This window comes from Sinocyclocheilus rhinocerous, unplaced genomic scaffold (assembly GCF_001515625.1).
Source record: "Sinocyclocheilus rhinocerous isolate Xijiao unplaced genomic scaffold, SAMN03320098_v1.1 scaffold307, whole genome shotgun sequence".
Classification (NCBI taxonomy): domain Eukaryota; kingdom Metazoa; phylum Chordata; class Actinopteri; order Cypriniformes; family Cyprinidae; genus Sinocyclocheilus; species Sinocyclocheilus rhinocerous.
In genome coordinates this window covers 43,820-63,654 of record NW_015662942.1, presented here as the reverse complement: position 1 = coordinate 63,654, position 19,835 = coordinate 43,820, and the positions used below count along the sequence as shown (strand labels likewise).

Here is a 19,835-nt window from a genome sequence, read left to right as displayed (position 1 = left end):
GGCATAGAGGAGAAACAATAATGTATAGTATGTGGAAAATAATGTGTTTTTTTAACTTTAAACCGCATAAACACATTTCATTACACCAAATACACAAAATAATGTTCTTTTTAGCAGCATCATATGACCCCTTTAACGAGTACCTTACTATTAATAAGCAGCCAATTAAGAGGTTATTGAGGCAAAAGGCGTAGTTAATGGTTTTTTTTTTAATGGTGAGAATTGCACCTTAAAATAAAGTGACCAAAAAAACATTATTATTATTACTTATTGTGTTAACTTACTGTACTTATGTCCGCGTTTATTATTTAAATTAAGATCTTTGAGTTTCTGTGTGTTCATGAAATGCTGATAGTTGTATAAAATTTGTAAAATTGTGTTGAAGAGAACTGTCAGAGCAGCTCTGGAGATGAAGTACAGGTAGCATCTCGTATAGCGAGACGGCAGGTGCCAAAACACTGAGCTTGATGTGCGCACAACCATGGTGCTCATTCACGTGTGACCCTGGACCACAAAACCAGTCATAAGGGTCAATTTTTCGAAATGCTGACTAAATAAGCTTTCCATTGATGTACGGTTTGTTAGGATAGGACGATATTTGGCCGAGATACAACTATTTGAACATCTGGAATCTGAGGGTGCAAAAACAACAAAATACTGAGAAAATGGCCTTTAAAATTGTCCAAATGAAGTTCTTGGCAATGCATATTACTAATCAAAAATTAAGTGTGAATATATTTACAGTAGGAAATTTACAAAACATCTTCATGGAACATGATCTTTACTTAATATCCTAATGAGTTTTGGCATAAAAAAAAATCAATAATTTTGACCCATACAAATGTATTTTGGGCTATTGCTACAAATATACCCCAGCGACTTGAGACTGGTTTTGTGGTCCAGGGTCACATATGGCTATGCAGATTTCATATTTAAGTAGCGGTGTTATTTTTATTTAAAGTACAGTAGTCTATCTCTTGATTTGATTCTCCAAATTATACATAATATAAATTATGTATTATTCAAAATCTGTGACTGTGCTACAGTGTAAATGGCATAAAGGCTGGAATCTGTGTGTTTTCTGTATTGCTTAAATCGCAGGGTCCTATGAGTGACCAAACAAGTTGAGCAAACATGTTTAAAAAAAAAAAGTGCATGATGTCACTTGATTATCATATGAGGCTACACTCAATTATCCGGCTTTTTTTTCCTGTAAAAGTGGTTATATGTAATGTGCCTGGCTTCTGGTGTCATTGGCTTCCAGTTGTTTTTAGCTGTACAAAACCGCTGGTTATGCTGCTTAAAAATGCAAAGTGGTATTTTTTTGAACCATATTCTTGGAATGTTTTGTCTTGATTGTAAAACACTGGTTTGTAGTGCAATACGTATCACGATACAGGGGTTGCGATACGATATGTTGCGATATATTGCGATACTGTAAGCAAGACGATATATTTGGATATTTCTTATTTTAGGAAAAGGAGAATAGGATCTAATTTGAGGAAAACTGTCATTTAGAACACACCACCATATGCAAACCTTAGCAAAAAAAAACATCCATTTACATACTTGACATCCGGAGCTCATTGACAAATATCTTGTATCGTAAGATGCGCTCCCTTTTTCACAGAGTGTGCGTGATGGCGAAATCGAAAGTGAACGGCGTGAGCGCTCATTCAAAAGAGATTGAAATACTCCCTATTGATAGGCGAAAATTCTATGCAATATTAGAATTTTTGCGGGAGCGGGCGGGATTGGATAAACCTTGCAGGAGCGGAACACACACGTTGTCACCGTTTAAGTTCAGAGGTAAGAAGACCGCTATCTAGCGGTCGGGATATAAACCCAAAACGAAACGACAGCCATGAATATCGTATACATTTTTTCATTGTATTTTTATATTGATATTGCGTTTTTGAGAATCGATACAGTATCGCCAAACAAAATATCGTAATACTCACGTGTATCGATATTTTCTTACACCCCTAGCATACACTGTGATTTATGCACTTTGATATCTGTAATGTTATTTTCCTATAGCAGCTAACGAATTGGAAGTCAGGTCCATTTACGGAAAACCGTTTACTTGCACATGGCAAAATAAGGTGGATAAAAAGATTAGGGCGGATGGATTATTGTGGCACAATAAGCATATCCTGTTACAGTCACAATGAAATTGCACAAACAGACACCGTACCATCCCTGACCTTTAGCGACGGGACAATCCCACAGCTGACTCACAGGGACAAAGGCACCGTCCACACCCAGCGTTGACACAACGGTCTCTGTAATCCATCCGCAAGCAAACAGCGGGATCGGAAGCCAATACGCTTTGCCACACCTTTTAAACAACGGGGCAAAAAAGTTGTTTACAAACTGGAGCAGCTAGAGCGTTGTAATACCTCACAGAGATCATGAATTTGTTTACAGTCAAGTTGCGGTTGATGGCTTTTAAGATGGGCCGTGCACCTTTAAAAAGTCATTACCACGTACGTACGTATGACAGCGATTTGCTGGCATAGAAACTCCTTAATGGATGGAGGTCATGAAGGTGTATGTGAAACATTATAGGAAAGGATGTGAACATTTTCCATTTGACAAACCAAATGGGTTCCCCGTTTGCTTGCATGATGTGATATTAGGTGGCCGCTTGGAGAAAAGAGGCCACCCCAAATATGAGTAAAAGTACCGTTTGTTATGAAAAGCTCAAAGTGAAAGATTCATGTATTTATGTTTTTTTATTTGATTTGATTTTATTTATTTTTTGCACAGGGGTGAAAGGAGTAGTGATGGACTCATACGGGAAGCCTGTCCAAAACGCTGTGGTGGAGGTAGCGGGGAGAAGAAACGTTTGTCCCTTCAGGACGGATCGTAACGGGGAATACTACAGACTGCTGCTGCCCGGAAACTACACCATCAAAGTAAGATGATATGGAAGCATATAGGTAGCGAAATTCCATTTAAAATGCAATATGCAAAATGGCAATGCAATATTCAAAATGGCAACGCAATATTCAAAATGGCATTGTATTTCTGTATTTAAATGTACATTTTCCATTACCCGTACGTACAAAGTTTGTTGCAAAAGTAAAATGAATTAAATTATATAATTTACGTTTGCCATTTCCAACAGTAGTCTTAATATGTAAATCGCATGCAAATTTGAACGCTTTATAAGTTGCGAAATTAAAATGAAAATGTATAACACAAATTGATTTGATATGTGTAACATGTCCAAGCAGAAATGGTAGCCAAATGATCATTTAAATGCTATTTGTCCTAAATGCATTTAGACTAACAGTTAGAACACTTAGGATTGCATTTTCATCTTGACGCCGTGGGATATTTGTAGCAAAATTCCATTTGAAAATGCATTCCGAGCTGACCACGCCCACCCTCCGTCAATCATTGCTTTGAGGCAGGGATTGGCGGAAGCGTGTTACGTTTGGATCGTTTGAAACATGGCGGCTGGAGATCTGATGAGATCGTTGAATTCACCGGCAGATGAAGTGGAGCCGTGAACAGAGAAATTTATGAAGCGTATTCCATGCTAAAATCAAACGTTCGAACGACCGACCGATCGAACGTCTAACCGAACGTCTTGAGCTTTGAGCGTCTTACACTGCGGGTGACCCACGTGACGCCAGCGTCTTGAAATTAGCTGGAAAGTGTTATAACATAAGCAAACATAATTAAAATTATTGATGTACTTTTCCATCAAAGGCAGGGTTTCTGCGGGGCATTGGAAATCATTACAATTCATTAAATGACGTTTAATAACAGTCATTCAGTTTTTTGGTATAATTAATTTAAATTATTGTGTTTAATGGACACATTTATAGCAGAACCTCAAGTAAACTACATGTTATTTTGTGTAGTCATATACAGGTGGGAGCTTTTTCAATTTATTACTCTGAACGACTTATTAGCCTACAACACCTTTAAAGAGTTATTCAGGGAAGTACAGCAGGATGCAGGAAATGGTTGTTGAGTATTGTTTTAGGTATAAAATATCATTATTGTAGTGCTTGTAATGTCCATTTATAGTCTTTACACAGCAGCTATATTAAGCAGCACAATCGTTTCTGACGTTGACAATACATTGAAGGATCATGTGACACAGAAGACTGGAGTAATGATGCTGAAAATTCAGCTTTGCATCACAGGAATAAATTTAAACTATATTAAAATAGAAAACCATTATTTTAAATTGTAATGATATTTCACAATATTAACCAGACCCCGCCCCCTTCAAAAAAAACCTTATATAAATATGATTCACCTATTTTTGTCGTGTCCTCGTTATCATTTGAGAGAACCTATTTCTAATATAAGCTTATTTGAAGCTTCATGATCAGTGAATTATGTGTACCAAACAAGCAAAGAAGAATTAAATATATAGGGGTGTGCGATATAGACAAAAATGATATCTCGATATTAGAAGCTGCATCTGAAGAGGCATTTAGATGCATTTACACACTGTTTAATGCAGGACACAAATGCTTTTACCTGCAGTTACAAATGCAGAAATAATGTTTTGATATTTTAATCGTAAAACGTTGAATAGCCTACTGATATTTGAATTTTTTTTTTTTTTTTTAAATGAAAAGGTAATTAAAAACTATTTTATGCAGGCCTATACAATTTAATAATAGCCTAGGATATATAATAAAGTTTTGTTTCAAATGGTTGAAGAACAGGCTACTAGCCTGTATAATTTACGTAATAGGTGAAATTATGTATGGAAACGGCTCAAGGGCAATTTTTTCTTTGCAATACACCAAAACTTTTGCAACAATTCGTTTTTTTAGGGATGATTTCATCACGCACAGCATTTTATCGGTAAAAGGCCAGTTGGATGGAAACGGGCTGTAGACAGCAATTTTTTTTATGCATATTCTCTTTATCGATAACAAAAAACTGCAAATAACGCAAAAACTGGATGGAAACTTATGTTGCTCAGAGACGCAAAACAGCGCTGTGGCTCTGTTTGGAATTAGCTATTTTTTATTGGCGAAATAGAGCAAAAATAGGGCATGAATAAGTGTATGGAAAGTGCTGGAAACCCTTGCAGCAGACGTCACGTTCATTGAGACGAGTGCGTGTTGCAACGTCATATTAAAGATCCCGTCCGAACGCCATAGGAATACGCTTCATCAGTTTCTCAGTTCACGCTCCACTTCATCTGCCAGTGAATTGAACGATCTCATCAGATCTCCAGCCGCCATGTTTCAAACGATCCAAACGTAACCAATAGTATCCAGCTGCAGACCCGCGGCACCAGCAGTTTCAGAACCGCAAGTGAGGGGCGGAGCTTACATTTTTTTAACAGAGTAGCGCCACCTTACGGTTTTTAAGGGGTAATTTGCTTTTATTAAACACTATACTTAAGCATTTTATAAACATTAATCTTGTGTAATTTAGTTGTAGACCTATACAGTTATTAGTTTCATTGTATCATGCGAGTAATTTCCTGTTTGTGATATTAAAAACTAGACTACTCACCATGCTCTCTCGTTGTCAATAACTCCGCCCCTCACTTCCGGTTCTGTGGCTGCGGTTCTATGGCTGCGGTTCTGAAACTGCTGGTGCTGCGGGTCTGCAGCTGGATATATCTCAACGTAACACGCTTCCGCCAATCCCTGCCTCGAAGCAATGATTGACGGAGGGTGGGCGTGGTCAGCTCGGAATGCATTTTCAAAGCCGCACTGAATGTTGCTACAAATATCCCACGGCGTCATGATGAAAATGCAATCCTAAGTGTTGTAACTGTTAGTCTAAATCCATTTAGGACAAATAGCATTTAAATGATCATTTGGCTACCATTTCTGCTTGAACATGTTACACATATCAAATCATTTTGTGTTCTACATGTTCATTTTCATTGGGCAACTTATAAAGCATTCAAATTTGCACGCAATTTACATATTAAGACTACTGTTGGAAATGTAAATTATAGAATGTAATTTTCATTTTCCTTTTGCAACAAACTTTGCACGTATGGGTAATGGAAAATGTACATTTAAATACATTGCCATTTTGCATATTGCATTTGAAATGGAATTTCGCTACCTATATGCTTCCATAAGATCAGGCCTTCTTGTAGGGAATTTCATAGCTGCTCAAAGTGTTAAGGAGTCATCGGTTTCAACAACCGTATCACAAAACGACTGTATATTTAGGAAAAGAGTGATTAGTACTTGGCCTAGTTGAACCGTAAGTGTAGGCCGCCTTCTCTGAGCACCTCGTGTAAGTGGGCCGTTTTCACATTCCTCAGTCCAGGTAATACGGTTCATTGAGGAGAAATGAATTGTGTTTTAAGTGTACATTTGGGGCCAAAGGCTCCATTCCCTGAGACTAAATAAGAGTTTTAGATGGTAAAAGTGATCATCAGTTAAAAGGAACCTTACAGGGACAAAGGCACCGTCCACACCCAGCGTTGACGCAACAGTCAGCCTTATCCAGAGTAAGGCACGAATAAATAAAGCAACAGAAACATTATCATAAAGTAGTATGAGAATGTATGTGTAAGAAGATTGTATTTTTTTTTTCAGAGGTGGGTAGTAACGAGTTAATTTACTCGAGTAAATATTTCAGAATCAGAATCAGAATCAGAATGAGCTTTATTGCCAGGTATGTTTACACACATACGAGGAATTTGTTTTCGTGACAGAAGCTTCCACAGTGTAACAGAATGACAGTGACAGAACAAAAAACACAGATAATAAAAAATAGTAAATAAGGAATAAAAATATATAAATCGACAATTGTATGTGCAGGTATATTACAATAGACAGTTTTGTATGTACAGGTACTGTATATTATGTGCAAATTTGAGGTGTAGACCGAGTATGAGCGTTAGATAAATGTATGTGTACGAGTGTATAAATAGTGTGTGTTCCACAGTTATTGTTAAGTGTTCATGAGATGGATTGCCTGAGGGAAGAAACTGGTCCTGTGTCTGGCCGTTCTGGTGCTCAGAGCTCTGTAGCGTCGACCAGATGGCAAATTTTAATGGTTTTTCTCTGTTATTCTCATCATAAGTAGGTAGATGCATTAGTATCATTCACGCATTATAAGCCAGACTATGCTCAATTTTATGTAGTATACTAAGGTTGAAAAACAAACAATAAAACCATGCTAATATGTGAAATAAAAGGATCATTCTATGATAAGTGCTTTTATGAAATGCATAACAGAAAATTTTATTTTTTTCTGAATAAATAAAAGAAATTGCACATTACCAAAGCTGCTCGTGGAACAGAGTGATATGCATTCTTTATTGTGGCGTAACGGTGATCCAATATATTACCGTCTCTGGTGGGACACGTGATGTGCTGTCTGCATTTTGGCAGTTCACGGGAGAGATTGGCTTTATTAAAGTCCCCGAGAATGACTGAAACAGAGTCCGGGTGTTGTTGTTCTGTCTCTGTGATGTGATCAGCGAGTTTCTGTAAAGCGGAGCTCACGTGTACTGCCGAATGTCCAGCAATTCGTCTCTGGTGAAACTGATTGCAGGGATATAACTAAAGACAGGACGAACTAACACAAACAGAAAAACAAGTGCGGAGCACGCCACGGAGGCAGCCATCGGCGTCGGCGCCATCTTTCGATCTACAAGTCCTCTTACTCGAGTACAGTTTTTGGGTACTCTACCCACCTCTGTGATTTTTGGGCTTGATTTTTGCGTAGCGTCTTTGCAGCATCAGTGATCTGACCCACCGCACAAGGATGCACCTCCTCTCTCAGGTTAATTAGAGAGGAGACACAATTGTCCTAGTTTTGGTTCTCTAACATGAACAATAAACTGATGTCAAAGAATGTAGTTTATGAGTAATGCAATCAAAGTACATGGGTAAAAATGTGTCGAGCGTTAAAGAGAAGTCCGCGATACCTTAAATTACAGCCGTAGCTGTGTTTTTGGGAAGAAAAAACAGGGAACCATAAAAGTGGACACCGAGAAAGAAATTCTTGAGCGCCGTTTAATGGTGTGAAGATTTTTTTCAACACGGCATTTCTAAACATTAGACTTTATTTAGGAAGCTTGGAGTGTTTGTAATACAAATAGAAACAAAACGATAAACAAGAAGAAAAAAAGTGTACAGGCCAAAATTATTAGCCCTCTGATGTTAGTAGTCGATGGTTTATCCCTTGTTCTCGATGACAGCCTCGAGTCGTGTTATGTATGGGATACTGTCATTCTCCATAGTGCCTGTAGGTGGCACCACCACTTTAGTAATTATTAGTAGTGGTGTTCCTTTAAAGAAAGCAAGTGAAGAAGTTAAGTACCCCCGCGTGTGGCTGTGGTTTGTTGTAGTTGTCAAGTTTGAGGCATGTCCGCTAAATACTCGCAGTCCATTCTTCCTTGGCAAATCTCTCAAGCTCCTCCAGATTTGTTGGTCTCCTGGCACGGACTCTGGTCTTCAGTGAGCCCTACAGATGTTCTATTGGATTGAAGGACGTTCACTTGAAGCGAGGTGTGCTTTGGGTCGTCATCGGGCCGGAAGTCAAAATGACGTTTTGCCGCAGATCGCCTGAGGTTGTCTGTCGAAGTCTTGTCGTAGTGTTCCTTTTTCACGATTCCTTTGACCGTGACGAGAAACGCACGGAAACATCCCCATAACATTATACCCCCACCGCCACGTTTCACTGTGGGAACGGTGTTCTTTGGGTTGAGAGCCTCTCCAAAGATAGGCAACACGTCTATGGCCAAAGAGCTGTGGTTTTGTCTCATCTGACCAAAGGACAAGTTTCCAGTATGCGTAATCTTTTGTTGTCCTTGAAACTTGAGTGTGGCTTGGAGGTGTCTCTTCTTCAGAAGTGTTTTTTTCTTGGTCCGCAACCTCGCAGTCCATTGTTGTGTGGGGGCGTCGCCCTCTACTGAGCATCTTTGTTGAGACATCAGTCCCAGACTTGGCTAAATGATTACTGCGGTCAAGCCAGCCGCGCTTTGAAAATACACGGTCAAGCCAGCCACACTTTTTTTTTTGTGCGTCTTGCGCGTGTAATTGTGCACTTACAGTACTTACTCTCGGGTGCTGAGAGCAGTCAAAATGCATGTAAAGAAGCGGTCGTACCGAAGTTTCCTTAATAATTTGCTTATTTTAACGGTTCTTTTTAGTTTGTAAATACATGATTTTTGTACATAAACGTTTGTATTGTACATAAATTATTATAAATAATGTATTGATGTTTATAAATGTTAATATTAATGTTTTATATTCATAGTTTAGTGCGTGTGTGTGTGTAACAACAAAATGCCTCCTTGCACTTGCACCGTGTCCCATTTTCCAACACTCATAAAAAGTGTCCTTATAGGTTAGCTCATTCTTTCAATCGATATGTATTCAGAGTGAGCCTGACTATCACCGTCTTCATTTGCGAGGCCTTTTACTGTATAGTTTTGGAGAAAACTAAAAGCAAAATCACCCCAAACAGCATTGTTGCACTTGGATTATTTGCGTATATTCAAACGGTCATAAAAAGTGTTCCTTTATAGTTTAGCTCATTCTTTCAATCGATATGTATTCAGAGTGACCCTGACTATGACCGTATTAACTGTCCAATATTTGTACCGTGTGGTTTTGGAGAACATTAATGGCAAATTCACTCAATAGCAGTTGCACCATTGGCCATTTTCAAACACTCATAAAAATTTTTCCTTTTATAGGTTTGCTCATTCTTTCAATGTATTCCTTTTCACAGTGACCCCCGAGTACTGTATTTGAGTGTTTGAGAAAATGAAAGGCAAATTCACCCCAAGCATCTAAGTGAATAAGCACTTTGACATCATGTCCCATTTTGAAACCCTTATAAAAATGTTTCCTTTACGGTCACCCTGACTATTGCTGTATTGATGTGACATTTTTTTGACTTTATGGTTTAGAAGAAAATGAATGGCAAAATCACTTGAAAAAACTAAGTGCATTCTACCCGTTGCGCCATTACCCATTTTCTCAAATGATTCATTTTCATGTCATGTTACTGGGAAACGCAAACTCGCTCCAAAAATGTTTTTATACAGTGTATCGTTGCAGTCGTGTCCCATTTTGTAACATCAAGTTTCCGTTTTTGAAGGAATTATTGCGCAAACGTACCACGCTTATTTACCATATCAAAGTGACTCTTATTTTCAATATAGTATTGGACAAAATTGCTGGGAAATACTGTCCTGACGTCATATCGTCATGTTACACTCTGGCAAAAAGGAGCGAAGGAGACGCAGGAGAATATTTTGGAACACGGAATTGAATTTGAACACACGGGGAACTTTGGAGACACGGCAACACGACATTTAACAGCAGACAAAGAAACACCGAATGGGACTCGCTATAAATACACAGACACCAGTGGGACACACCCGGGAGCAAATGAACTAATTAAAGAAACGCAGCTGGAAACAAATTCGTAGAGCGAGGACAGGAACGGGAAGGAGCAAATAAGGGCGAACGGGAACACACACACGTGACGCATACACTCAACCTCTTGTTCCATTTGAATTGTTAGCGTCACATTGAATTAAGTGAAAATGTTCATTTGAACCTTAGGAACCGATTATGTTCATCGCCCCTTTGAGATGATGGATCTAAATGAAAATCCAGATACAACAAGACACCGATCGGGTAAGGACAGTTGACAACACAAAGAAAAAATAATATAGTATCGGTGCCGTTGTTTGAAAATGATCACACTTTTATTGTAATTTGACTTCACTGTGTTTTTTTTCCTAAATATGAGACATTTTGTAGAAATACATGCAATTTATATATATTATAAATGCATTGATTTATTTTGCCTTTTGTTATTTCAGAAAACAAGTTTGTGCATCTTAAGAAATAACGGCGCTTTGGGCATGCTGTTGTACGTCCCATCAGACCGCACAACAGTGCCTACTGTGGCTCGAACACCTGTGAACGTGTATCGACTGTCTTGTGCGCGTACACGTGAAATCACGTCGTCATATTAGGCTTTTGTTTAATTGCATAAAAAAAGTACATATTTGCATTTGTATCGGGGATTATGTTGGTTCCACATAATGCGTGTTATGACAACTTATTTTAGTCTCAATAAAAGTGTTGTTTAAATTCCATTAGGTTGTATTGCGGTCAATCAATTAATAGCCTACTGTTATTTGAAGGTGTCATTGAGTGTCGAAAGGTGCCTAATAAAATGCGTTATTATTATTATCATCATCATGATGGTGAAATTATTATAGGAGTAAGCTGCAGCAGAGGCTGTGGCGGAATGACACCGAGGAGTTCTGCAGAGGCACGAGGACTATAATTGGTTACAAGCTTTCTGTACGACCAAAAACGAATACAAATAAAGGAAAGGAAAGCAAAGCAACCATTTTTGACGCTGAAATAATAATAGACCAATGATAATAATAGCAAATAATGTTTGTTCTACAATACTATGCGTTTTTGAACTCCAAAGATAAGGCATATGTTCCAAATTGGGGCATTTAACAGGATGCGAGAGCTAAATTAGTTTAGCCGGGTCGTATTTTAAATGGCATGAAATGGACGTTTGTAGACTTATTTTTGTGCTCTGAGTTACTTGGTATCGTTTGAAAATGAATACAGTCCAGGGACACTGTGAACGGGAATCAATCGAAAGAACGAGCCAACCTATAAAGGAAATATTTGTATGCGTGTTTGAAAATGGAACGTGACGTAAAAGTGCAAAGGTGCACATGGATACTTGGGGTGAATTTGCCATTGATTTTCTCCCAAAGCACACAGTAAAAATATTTGAAAATTAATGCAGTAATAGTCATGGTCACTGTGAACGGGAATCAACTGAAAGAACGAGGCAACCTATAAAGGAAAGATTTGTATGAGTGTTTGAATATAGGACATAACGTAAGAGTGCTTATGCACTTTGACACTTGGGGTGAATTTGCCTTTAATTTTGTCCAAAACCGCACCGTAAAAAGAGTTGAATATTAATACAGTGATAGTGTGGGTCACTGTGAATACATATGAATGAACAGAATGAGCTAACCTGTAACGGAACACTTTTTATGAGTGTTGGAGAATCGGACCCGGTGCAAGTGCCAGGATGCATTTTGTTGTTTGGGGTGATTTTGCTTTTTAGTTTTCTCCAAAACTATACAGTGAAATGGCTTGAAAATGAAGACGGCGATAGTCAGGGTCACTCTGAATACATATGAATTGAAAGAATGAGCTAACCTTTAGAGGAACACTTTTTATGAGTGTTGGAATATTGGACACGGTGGAAGTGCTAGGACGCATTTTGTTATACACGCGCACACATAAAAAAAAACAATGAATATAAAACATTAATAAATGATAATAATTAATGTACAATACAAAGTAAAAAAAGCAAATTGTAAAGGAAACGTCGGTACGACCGCTTCTTTACATGCATTTTGAGTGCTCTCAGCACCCGTACCGTAAGTGCACAATGATAAATGATTCACTAGTGTCTCGGCAGTTGTTCTCGGGCGTTTAGAAAGTTCTCTCGCTAGTTTTCTTTCCAAGTTTTGCAAGATACTAATCCTCAGCTTACTGTGCAATTGAAAGGCTTAAGAGGATTAATTAGGTTAATTAGGCAAGTCATTGGACAACAGTGGTTTGTCGCGTAGCCAACGAAACGGATCATTTCTCGAGGGGGCTGATGATATTGACCTTAGCGCACAAGTCAGGTCCATATATATTTGGACACTGACACAACTGTCCTAATTTTGGCTCTGTACGCCAACAGAATAGAATGAAAATGAAACCAAGACGATGAAATTGAAGAGCAGACTTGAAGCTTTAATGGGAGGGGCTGAACAAATATATATAGGGTAAACGTACCCATTAAGCACACTTCCATATTTGAGCTCAGATTAGAAAAAGAAAAAAGACCGTATCGTCATACTTGATGTCTTAACCAATAGATGCGTTTGTTACTACATGGCTCCTGTAATTTCAAGTATATGGGTCTCCATGTGTTGTCACTGTGTGGCGGCCATTTTGAAAGCTGTCTGAAAAGTTTCACCAAAAGAGGAGCCCTTTAAATGTGCATTATTTGGATGTTGAAGCATTTATTCAGGCTAAGTTGAAGTACTTGGTGTAAAAGGAAGAGATTCATGTTTAGACTTTTGCATATTCTAACGTGGAAGTTGGATGTGGGTAATAATTGCAGTTAGATCCAAAAGATAGTTTTGGCAACATAGCGCAGACGCTACAGGACACAGTTAGCCGACTAGCTGTATGAGATGGTGCGCTACACTAGAACTAGACGGGCATTACCGGCTTGTACTTTTACATCCATAATGTTTGATCCTGCCGATTTCATATGATTGTAAGGTGAGCTTAAAGGGTACTGTAAAAATCACACGGCGTGACTTGAATGAGAGAAAGTATAATGGAATAGATATTGTTAATAGTCGTTCATAATAAAATACGTATGAACGTAATACGTGACCTAGATTATTGATGTAGCCAAATGTTGTCACTGCTCCAATGAAGGTCGGTGTGCTCTCTTTAAGCTCGTTCACATTGTAAATACTTGACAAACAGACCTTACGCGAAAGTGACAAGCATCAGTTTATATGTAAGTGAATCTGTTTTCTATGGAATGGGTCAAGTGAAATGTGCAGACCGGCTGTGACCTTTGGCAACTAGCATCAACTCGTCCAGACACGGTGTATTCCAGCCTTAATAGACTATAGATATGGTGACATCCATTTAATAAGAGGCTTCACGATGAGGCTAGTTTCTGCGTTCATCCCCATGAATGAAATGTGTTATTGGTTTGTTTTTGAATGCGTGTTACTTGAGTGTGGAGTAGTGTGGCGATGTGCTAAAACGACAGATCATTACGAATATACAAGTGATGAAAAGGAACGCTTTGTTGCTCGATTGTAGTGTTGTGGTTTTCTTTGTGATTGACTTTGTACCTTCCAGAAATAGGAGTCAATTATTGTGGAAAAGGTTGTTTAAAAGAAACCAGAAATGTGAATAAAACATGATGTTGAGCTTCATGGGAGCAGGGGCGTAGCCATTAAGCACAGGTAGACTTGTAGCATTGAATGATGTATATCTTAATTGGAATGCTTGTGTCATTTGAAATGAAATGGAATGATTTTGTGAACAAGGTTTTGTACTGACACCAATACGGCGTGCAGTAAAACTGTGTCAATGTAGATTTGGTGAGAAAAAGCTTAGGAATGACAAGCCGTTTTATACACGGGGCTCAAGCGTAATTGGACCAGGAAAGGTAATAAGTAAACTGTTCATATGTTGCGGAGAATCCTTTGCAGGCAAACGACTGGCTCAAGTGTGGAAAATCACGGACACGTCCAGAGACTCGTTTTCCTACTTTGATGCTTTGGCAGACCTTTACTGCAACTGACTTGAGTTGTTGTTGTGTTCCTACCTTTAGTTTTGTCTTTAGAAAGTGAAATGCGTGCTCGGTGGGGTTGCGTTTGCCGTACGGTGTGTCGTCCAATCGGCTTTGCTGCATTTGACTGACCGTGGGCAGAGAGAGATCCCTATACATTTGAGAATTCATCTGGCTGGCTCTGTGACGTCACTGGAAGCCACGCAGGCTCATCGTGATGTGATGTGATGGGGTTGGATGTGATGTGATGGGGTTGAATGGGCTTTTTTCTTTTCCCAAACCCAAACTAGAATAAACCTAAGTAATTAATGTAAACCATGTGTATATATAGTCCCTTACCTGTTTTTAGTGTAAAAGTGTGGCACAGTTTGCAGTGTTACCTTTGGAATGCTCACTTAGGTGGTTGTGATAAAGTATGACGATATGTCATTGAATAAAACCATGAATTGCTTTGATTCAATTACATACCTCATCACAACCACCTAAGTGAGCATTCCACAAACGTAACACTGCAAACTGTACAGGTCAAAACGTGCCACACTTTTACACTAAAAACAGGTAAGGGACTATATATACACATGGTTTCATGTTGTGGATCGTGATGTGATGTGATGTGATGTGATGGGGTTGAATGGGCTTTTTTCTTTTCCCAAACCCAAACTAGAATAAACCTAAGTAATTAATGTAAACCATGTGTATATATAGTCCCTTACCTGTTTTTAGTGTAAAAGTGTGGCACGTTTTGACCTGTACAGTTTGCAGTGTTACGTTTGTGGAATGCTCACTTAGGTGGTTGTGATGAGGTATGTAATTGAATCAAAGCAATTCATGGTTTTATTCAATGACATATCGTCATACTTTATCACAACCACCTAAGTGAGCATTCCACAAACATAACACTGCAAACTGTGCCACACTTTTACACTAAAAACAGGTAAGGGACTATATATACACATGGTTTACATTAATTACTTAGGTTTATTCTAGTTTGGGGGGGGAATAAACTACTTTTCTGTATGGCATTACAAGGTGAAACGGCCATTGAAGGGTTTTGGGATACATACATATTTTTCTCACAACACCACCCTCTGTCTTCACGTGTCCAAAAACAAAACAGCCAATTGCCACATACAGGAAACACTGTGTAACAGAGATACTTACAACAATATACATGTCCCACTATTCATGCAATAATTTGCGTGATTGATTGTGTAGGTGCACTATCAATAGTGCACCTACACGGCTTCAATTACATCTCTGTTGCTTCCTATCTCCAGGTGACATACCCAGGACACAAAACCCTCACCCACACCATTCGAGTGCCGTATGGTCCCGATGCATTCTCTGCACTTACACACAACGTTCTCCTGCAACACAGTGACTACAGCTCAACAGCAACACAACTACCCCAGTCCTGCACCACCCCAGATCTGGGAATCCAGGAGAGCGACAGTGCCACCCTGCTGCCGCCCAGTGTGTTCACTGCACTTACCTTATTCCTCCTCCAAAGACTGCTGATGCTGTCCTGACAGAGCAAACACTCTTAAACATTAAGGACAAACTCATTTTTGCTTTTATTGCACATTTTTTCTACTAAATCGTGACACCATATCTACAGTTGTCAAAACTAGCAACACGCATGGAGCATGTCAACAATATCCACAAGCCACTGTAGTGATTACACATTTTAGAGCCAAATTACAAATCCTTGCCCCAACACCTCAACTGCTTTACATTTACTTTCAAACTAGCTTTGTTTCACTTAATGTTTTATAATGCCGTCTCGTTTCAAATATGCTTTTCAATAGTGGAAGATATTATTATACTCATGAAGGACGAGTATAAAAGTTGAAGGCTGTGTATATTAACAAATATAGCACATATACAACATTTTATTGTTGGACCAAGGTTCTACAGTTATCGTTTAAACATTTGCAGATACTCTTTTTTTTTTTTTTTTTTTACTTCACCTCATTTCTACATTGACAGAGACTCTTTGCAAGCCAAATGAAACCTGCTGCTCTTTCTACCTCACACGGTCTCACGTTAAAGACTGACAGTGCCTTCAATAAACATGCCAAACACCAGATCTGCCCTCTCTTTTTTCTCATGCTGGATGCGTACTTTAAAACATGCCATTGTGTGGCATTCGGTTTTTTTTCTGCAAAGTCAATATTAACATATTACATTGCACACTCGTCTCTTCAACTTCGTTATACTATTATTAGGGATTTTCTGTTTTCGGGATGACAGCTTTTCAGTGTCGGCTGATTTATAGAACCAAAACAACAAAAGTCAGACTCATGGAGGACGAAGAGGAGCCAATCCAACACCACGATCACCATATTCTCATAACATCTATGACACACGGCTCCCACCAACTACCCTAAAGCTTACCACAAACATCTTTATTCAAACTTCTAATGAATATATGTGAATACACTTGTATTCAACTGAACTGACAAGAAGCATTCTATCTTTGTGGTATGTCCCTCATTGGTAACAGGACAACTATTTGCCGTGTCAGTTTTGTACACATTCAAATACACGCTCATCATACTGAAAACGGTCTTTTCATTCTAACCCTGATTTTACTGCATTGTTCTAATGATTCTGATACTGGTTTGGCTTTACCTCGCTCGTTCTGAACCGGAGCGCTCTCATTTTCAACATCTCGTCCTCTGAATTCAGCCCCAAGGTCTTCCCATCTATGCATTCAGAAAAACACAACAGTGAGGAATATACAACACTAGTACCGTTTTCTGCATCAAATCAGTACTTTTCAATTAATTGGTCAAGTCAGTCATTTCTTTACACCATTTTAAACAGTCATCACCATGTGCTGGCATACCTTTCTTTTTACACGCACACCAAATATCAGGGAAACATTCACATTCCCAAAAATTCCTTGTAATAATCCAGTGACATTTTGGTTTGCACAAGGAGTCTGACAGCAGACAGTGCTCCACACAGAACCAACTGACACAGACTAAATCCAGAAGAACTGTGGCAACATCTCCAAGATGCTTCAAGCAATCGTCCTGCAAAGCTACAGTACTGTTCAAACTGTAAGGCACTCGTGTCAAAATGCTGTACAGTGAGAATGCCGTCCAAAAATATTTCAGTAATGAGTAATACCTTTTACTTATCAATTCACTTCTATTAACTGATCACCCCTTGCGTTTTGCACCTTTTGTCCGAGGTATACTTCATTTTTCAGGTAGCTTTCTCAAGTGTCTTGGAGACGTTGCCACGGTTCTACATTCCACACAAACCTCACTGCATTATTGCCATTAATGGCAACAGGAACGTTTTCAAATGTCAACTGATATATACACGCACTACAGCAAAAGATAGGCCATATTTTCACTGAAAACAAATCGTTTCAAGTCACTTATTTCAAACACTTTTGCACAGTACTGTTAACAAAAACAACATTGAATTAATACATTTCTCTTCAAAATAAACCACCAAATCAAGGGACTTTTGCCTAGCTAACTGGACATGACCTCCTATATACTATTTTATCATTTACATTATATTACAAACCACCATACAAGCAACGATATTGTTCTTTTCCCAATATCAGCATAGATCGGTATGCCTTAGGTAAACATTTGGAGAGCCATTTTTATACAAAGCCAAAAACGGAGCACAACTCCCCACAAAGTATTTACTTTACATATTTCAAAACTATAATTACAAACATTTACAACTACAGGTACGTACTCTATGGACATTACCCACACTTTCCTTTCTAACGCTCATGTAAACACTTACTTTCAACCACCATGCTCGGCACATCCACACTTCCAAACAAACGGACACATACATATGCTAATGGACCATGTGGTGCTCCTTTTGTATACCGCTTCTCTTGTAACGCTGGAGAGCAACATGATGTATTTCACTCCTACAAAGTGGAACAATTTCAACAGTTTAATTGTGTAACAAATCATTCAAACTTAACACACACATCACTTCAATTACATTCATTCATTTACTTTTTCAATCTCTATAATAGAGGTCTATAATACAATGTCTAATATATGGACTTACTCATGGCCCTCTTTACAAAAAAAACTATATAGGTAGGCATTTAGGGTCCCGCTATTTAAGCTGGGGACACACTACAACACTAGCTGCTCCCGCCCCACCAAAGACAACACCGGTGCTTTTATTTGAAACCTATTTTACCCATTAAAACGTTAAGGTTTCTTTGACTTTTCTCAGTTTGTGCTTAACAGAAAACATTAGCTTTCCTTCTACGTTCTTGTTTCTAATAAATGTCACAGCAATGTGTCTTCCATATGTTTTGCATTAAATCTGATGCTTCTCTTTCTTTTTCAAATTATTGCCCGAGTACACACATTTCATTATGTATTTTCAAATGCCTAGGTCCAGGTTTAATTCCCTTAATTATAACATTTCTAGCGCTATTTCTTAAACGTGTATTCAAGCAATAATATATTAATTTATTTATTAAACAATCCATATCCTGTCTCATGTAATCTCTCAATCGGCGTTTCAGCTGCGCAAACACGTCATAACGGCTTGTAAACAATGTCACGTATAACGTCACATTTACCTCACAAAAACATATTCAGCGACCATAAAATCATTAGTCGGATACAAAAATAAACTGTACAGAGGGGCATTTTGCTAAATATATGCACCATATAACATATTCATTATCATTTTTACTGTTCTTCAATGTTTCATTTACGGGACAAAATCCATCAGGTTTTTTTATGACAGCCACCATTATGCTTATATTAAAAAAAACCAAGTACAAATATTACGTCATTGTAGCTTTATTATTTTCAACACTATAGTATTACTTTTATAGTCATTACAGTCATTTATAGTAATTATAGTAGCAACTGACTCTCGTGTATATTTTACAGCATTAGTTGACAGATTTTTTTGCCTTGACAATTTAACATGTACTGTACCCGATATCCAAAATAATCCATATTCAATCAAATCCAATTGGTCATCACAAGCTTGTGAACGACAATCGAATCGAATCGTGACATTTGTGACAAAACCCAGCCCTACTGTACATTTATTATGTATATATAAATACACACACATAGTATATATTTTGAAAATGTTTACATGTATATATTTATATTCATACATTTTTTATTATATATATAAATACATCAACTTCACATTTTTCTTCACACAAAATGGGTGTGTATTTATGTATACACATAATAACTATACTCATTACAGACACACACATACCATGTAAACACAACCTTTTATTTTCCATGCCATTAATCACAATTCATCATTTGACAGCACTAGTTCCAAGTAAAAATGGAAAGCTATTTTGTTTCCCTATATTTCCCCAGTTACCCATTACAACTAAATAAATGGTTAATACATTCAAGCCACTGTCATTTCCTCATCCATCTGATACAAAACTAATATATATATATATATATATATATATAAAAATTTATTTCTTT

The 19,835-nt window shown here is 38.1% G+C and overlaps 1 protein-coding gene and 1 long non-coding RNA gene across 8 annotated transcripts in view; one reads left to right on the top strand and one right to left on the bottom strand.

The window, feature by feature from the left end:
* The window catches only part of LOC107728505 (carboxypeptidase M-like), a 61,214-nt gene extending 44,873 nt beyond the window's left edge, over window positions 1-16,341 (top strand). For 2 of the 5 annotated variants that reach the window (XM_016538695.1, XM_016538694.1), the window contains 2 exons: window positions 2,773-2,921; window positions 15,633-16,341. In XM_016538695.1, the coding sequence (XP_016394181.1) occupies window positions 2,773-2,921; window positions 15,633-15,884 (401 nt within the window). In that variant the 3' untranslated portion in view covers window positions 15,885-16,341. Of the gene's footprint in view, window positions 1-2,772; window positions 2,927-6,089; window positions 6,648-10,547; window positions 10,623-10,810; window positions 12,292-15,632 lie in introns of those variants that run through there. The other 3 variants (XM_016538696.1, XM_016538698.1, XM_016538697.1) reach the window with 3 other exon arrangements.
* Window positions 1-19,835, bottom strand: part of LOC107728506 (uncharacterized) — a 77,410-nt gene that overhangs the window by 43,163 nt on the left and 14,412 nt on the right. The window contains exon 4 of one of the 3 annotated variants that reach the window (XR_001638480.1): window positions 16,292-18,268. The exons of 1 other annotated variant lie outside the window; for it this stretch is intronic. This is a non-coding gene — a long non-coding RNA (uncharacterized LOC107728506). Of the gene's footprint in view, window positions 1-16,291; window positions 18,269-19,835 lie in introns of those variants that run through there. One more of the 3 variants, XR_001638481.1, reaches the window with a different exon arrangement.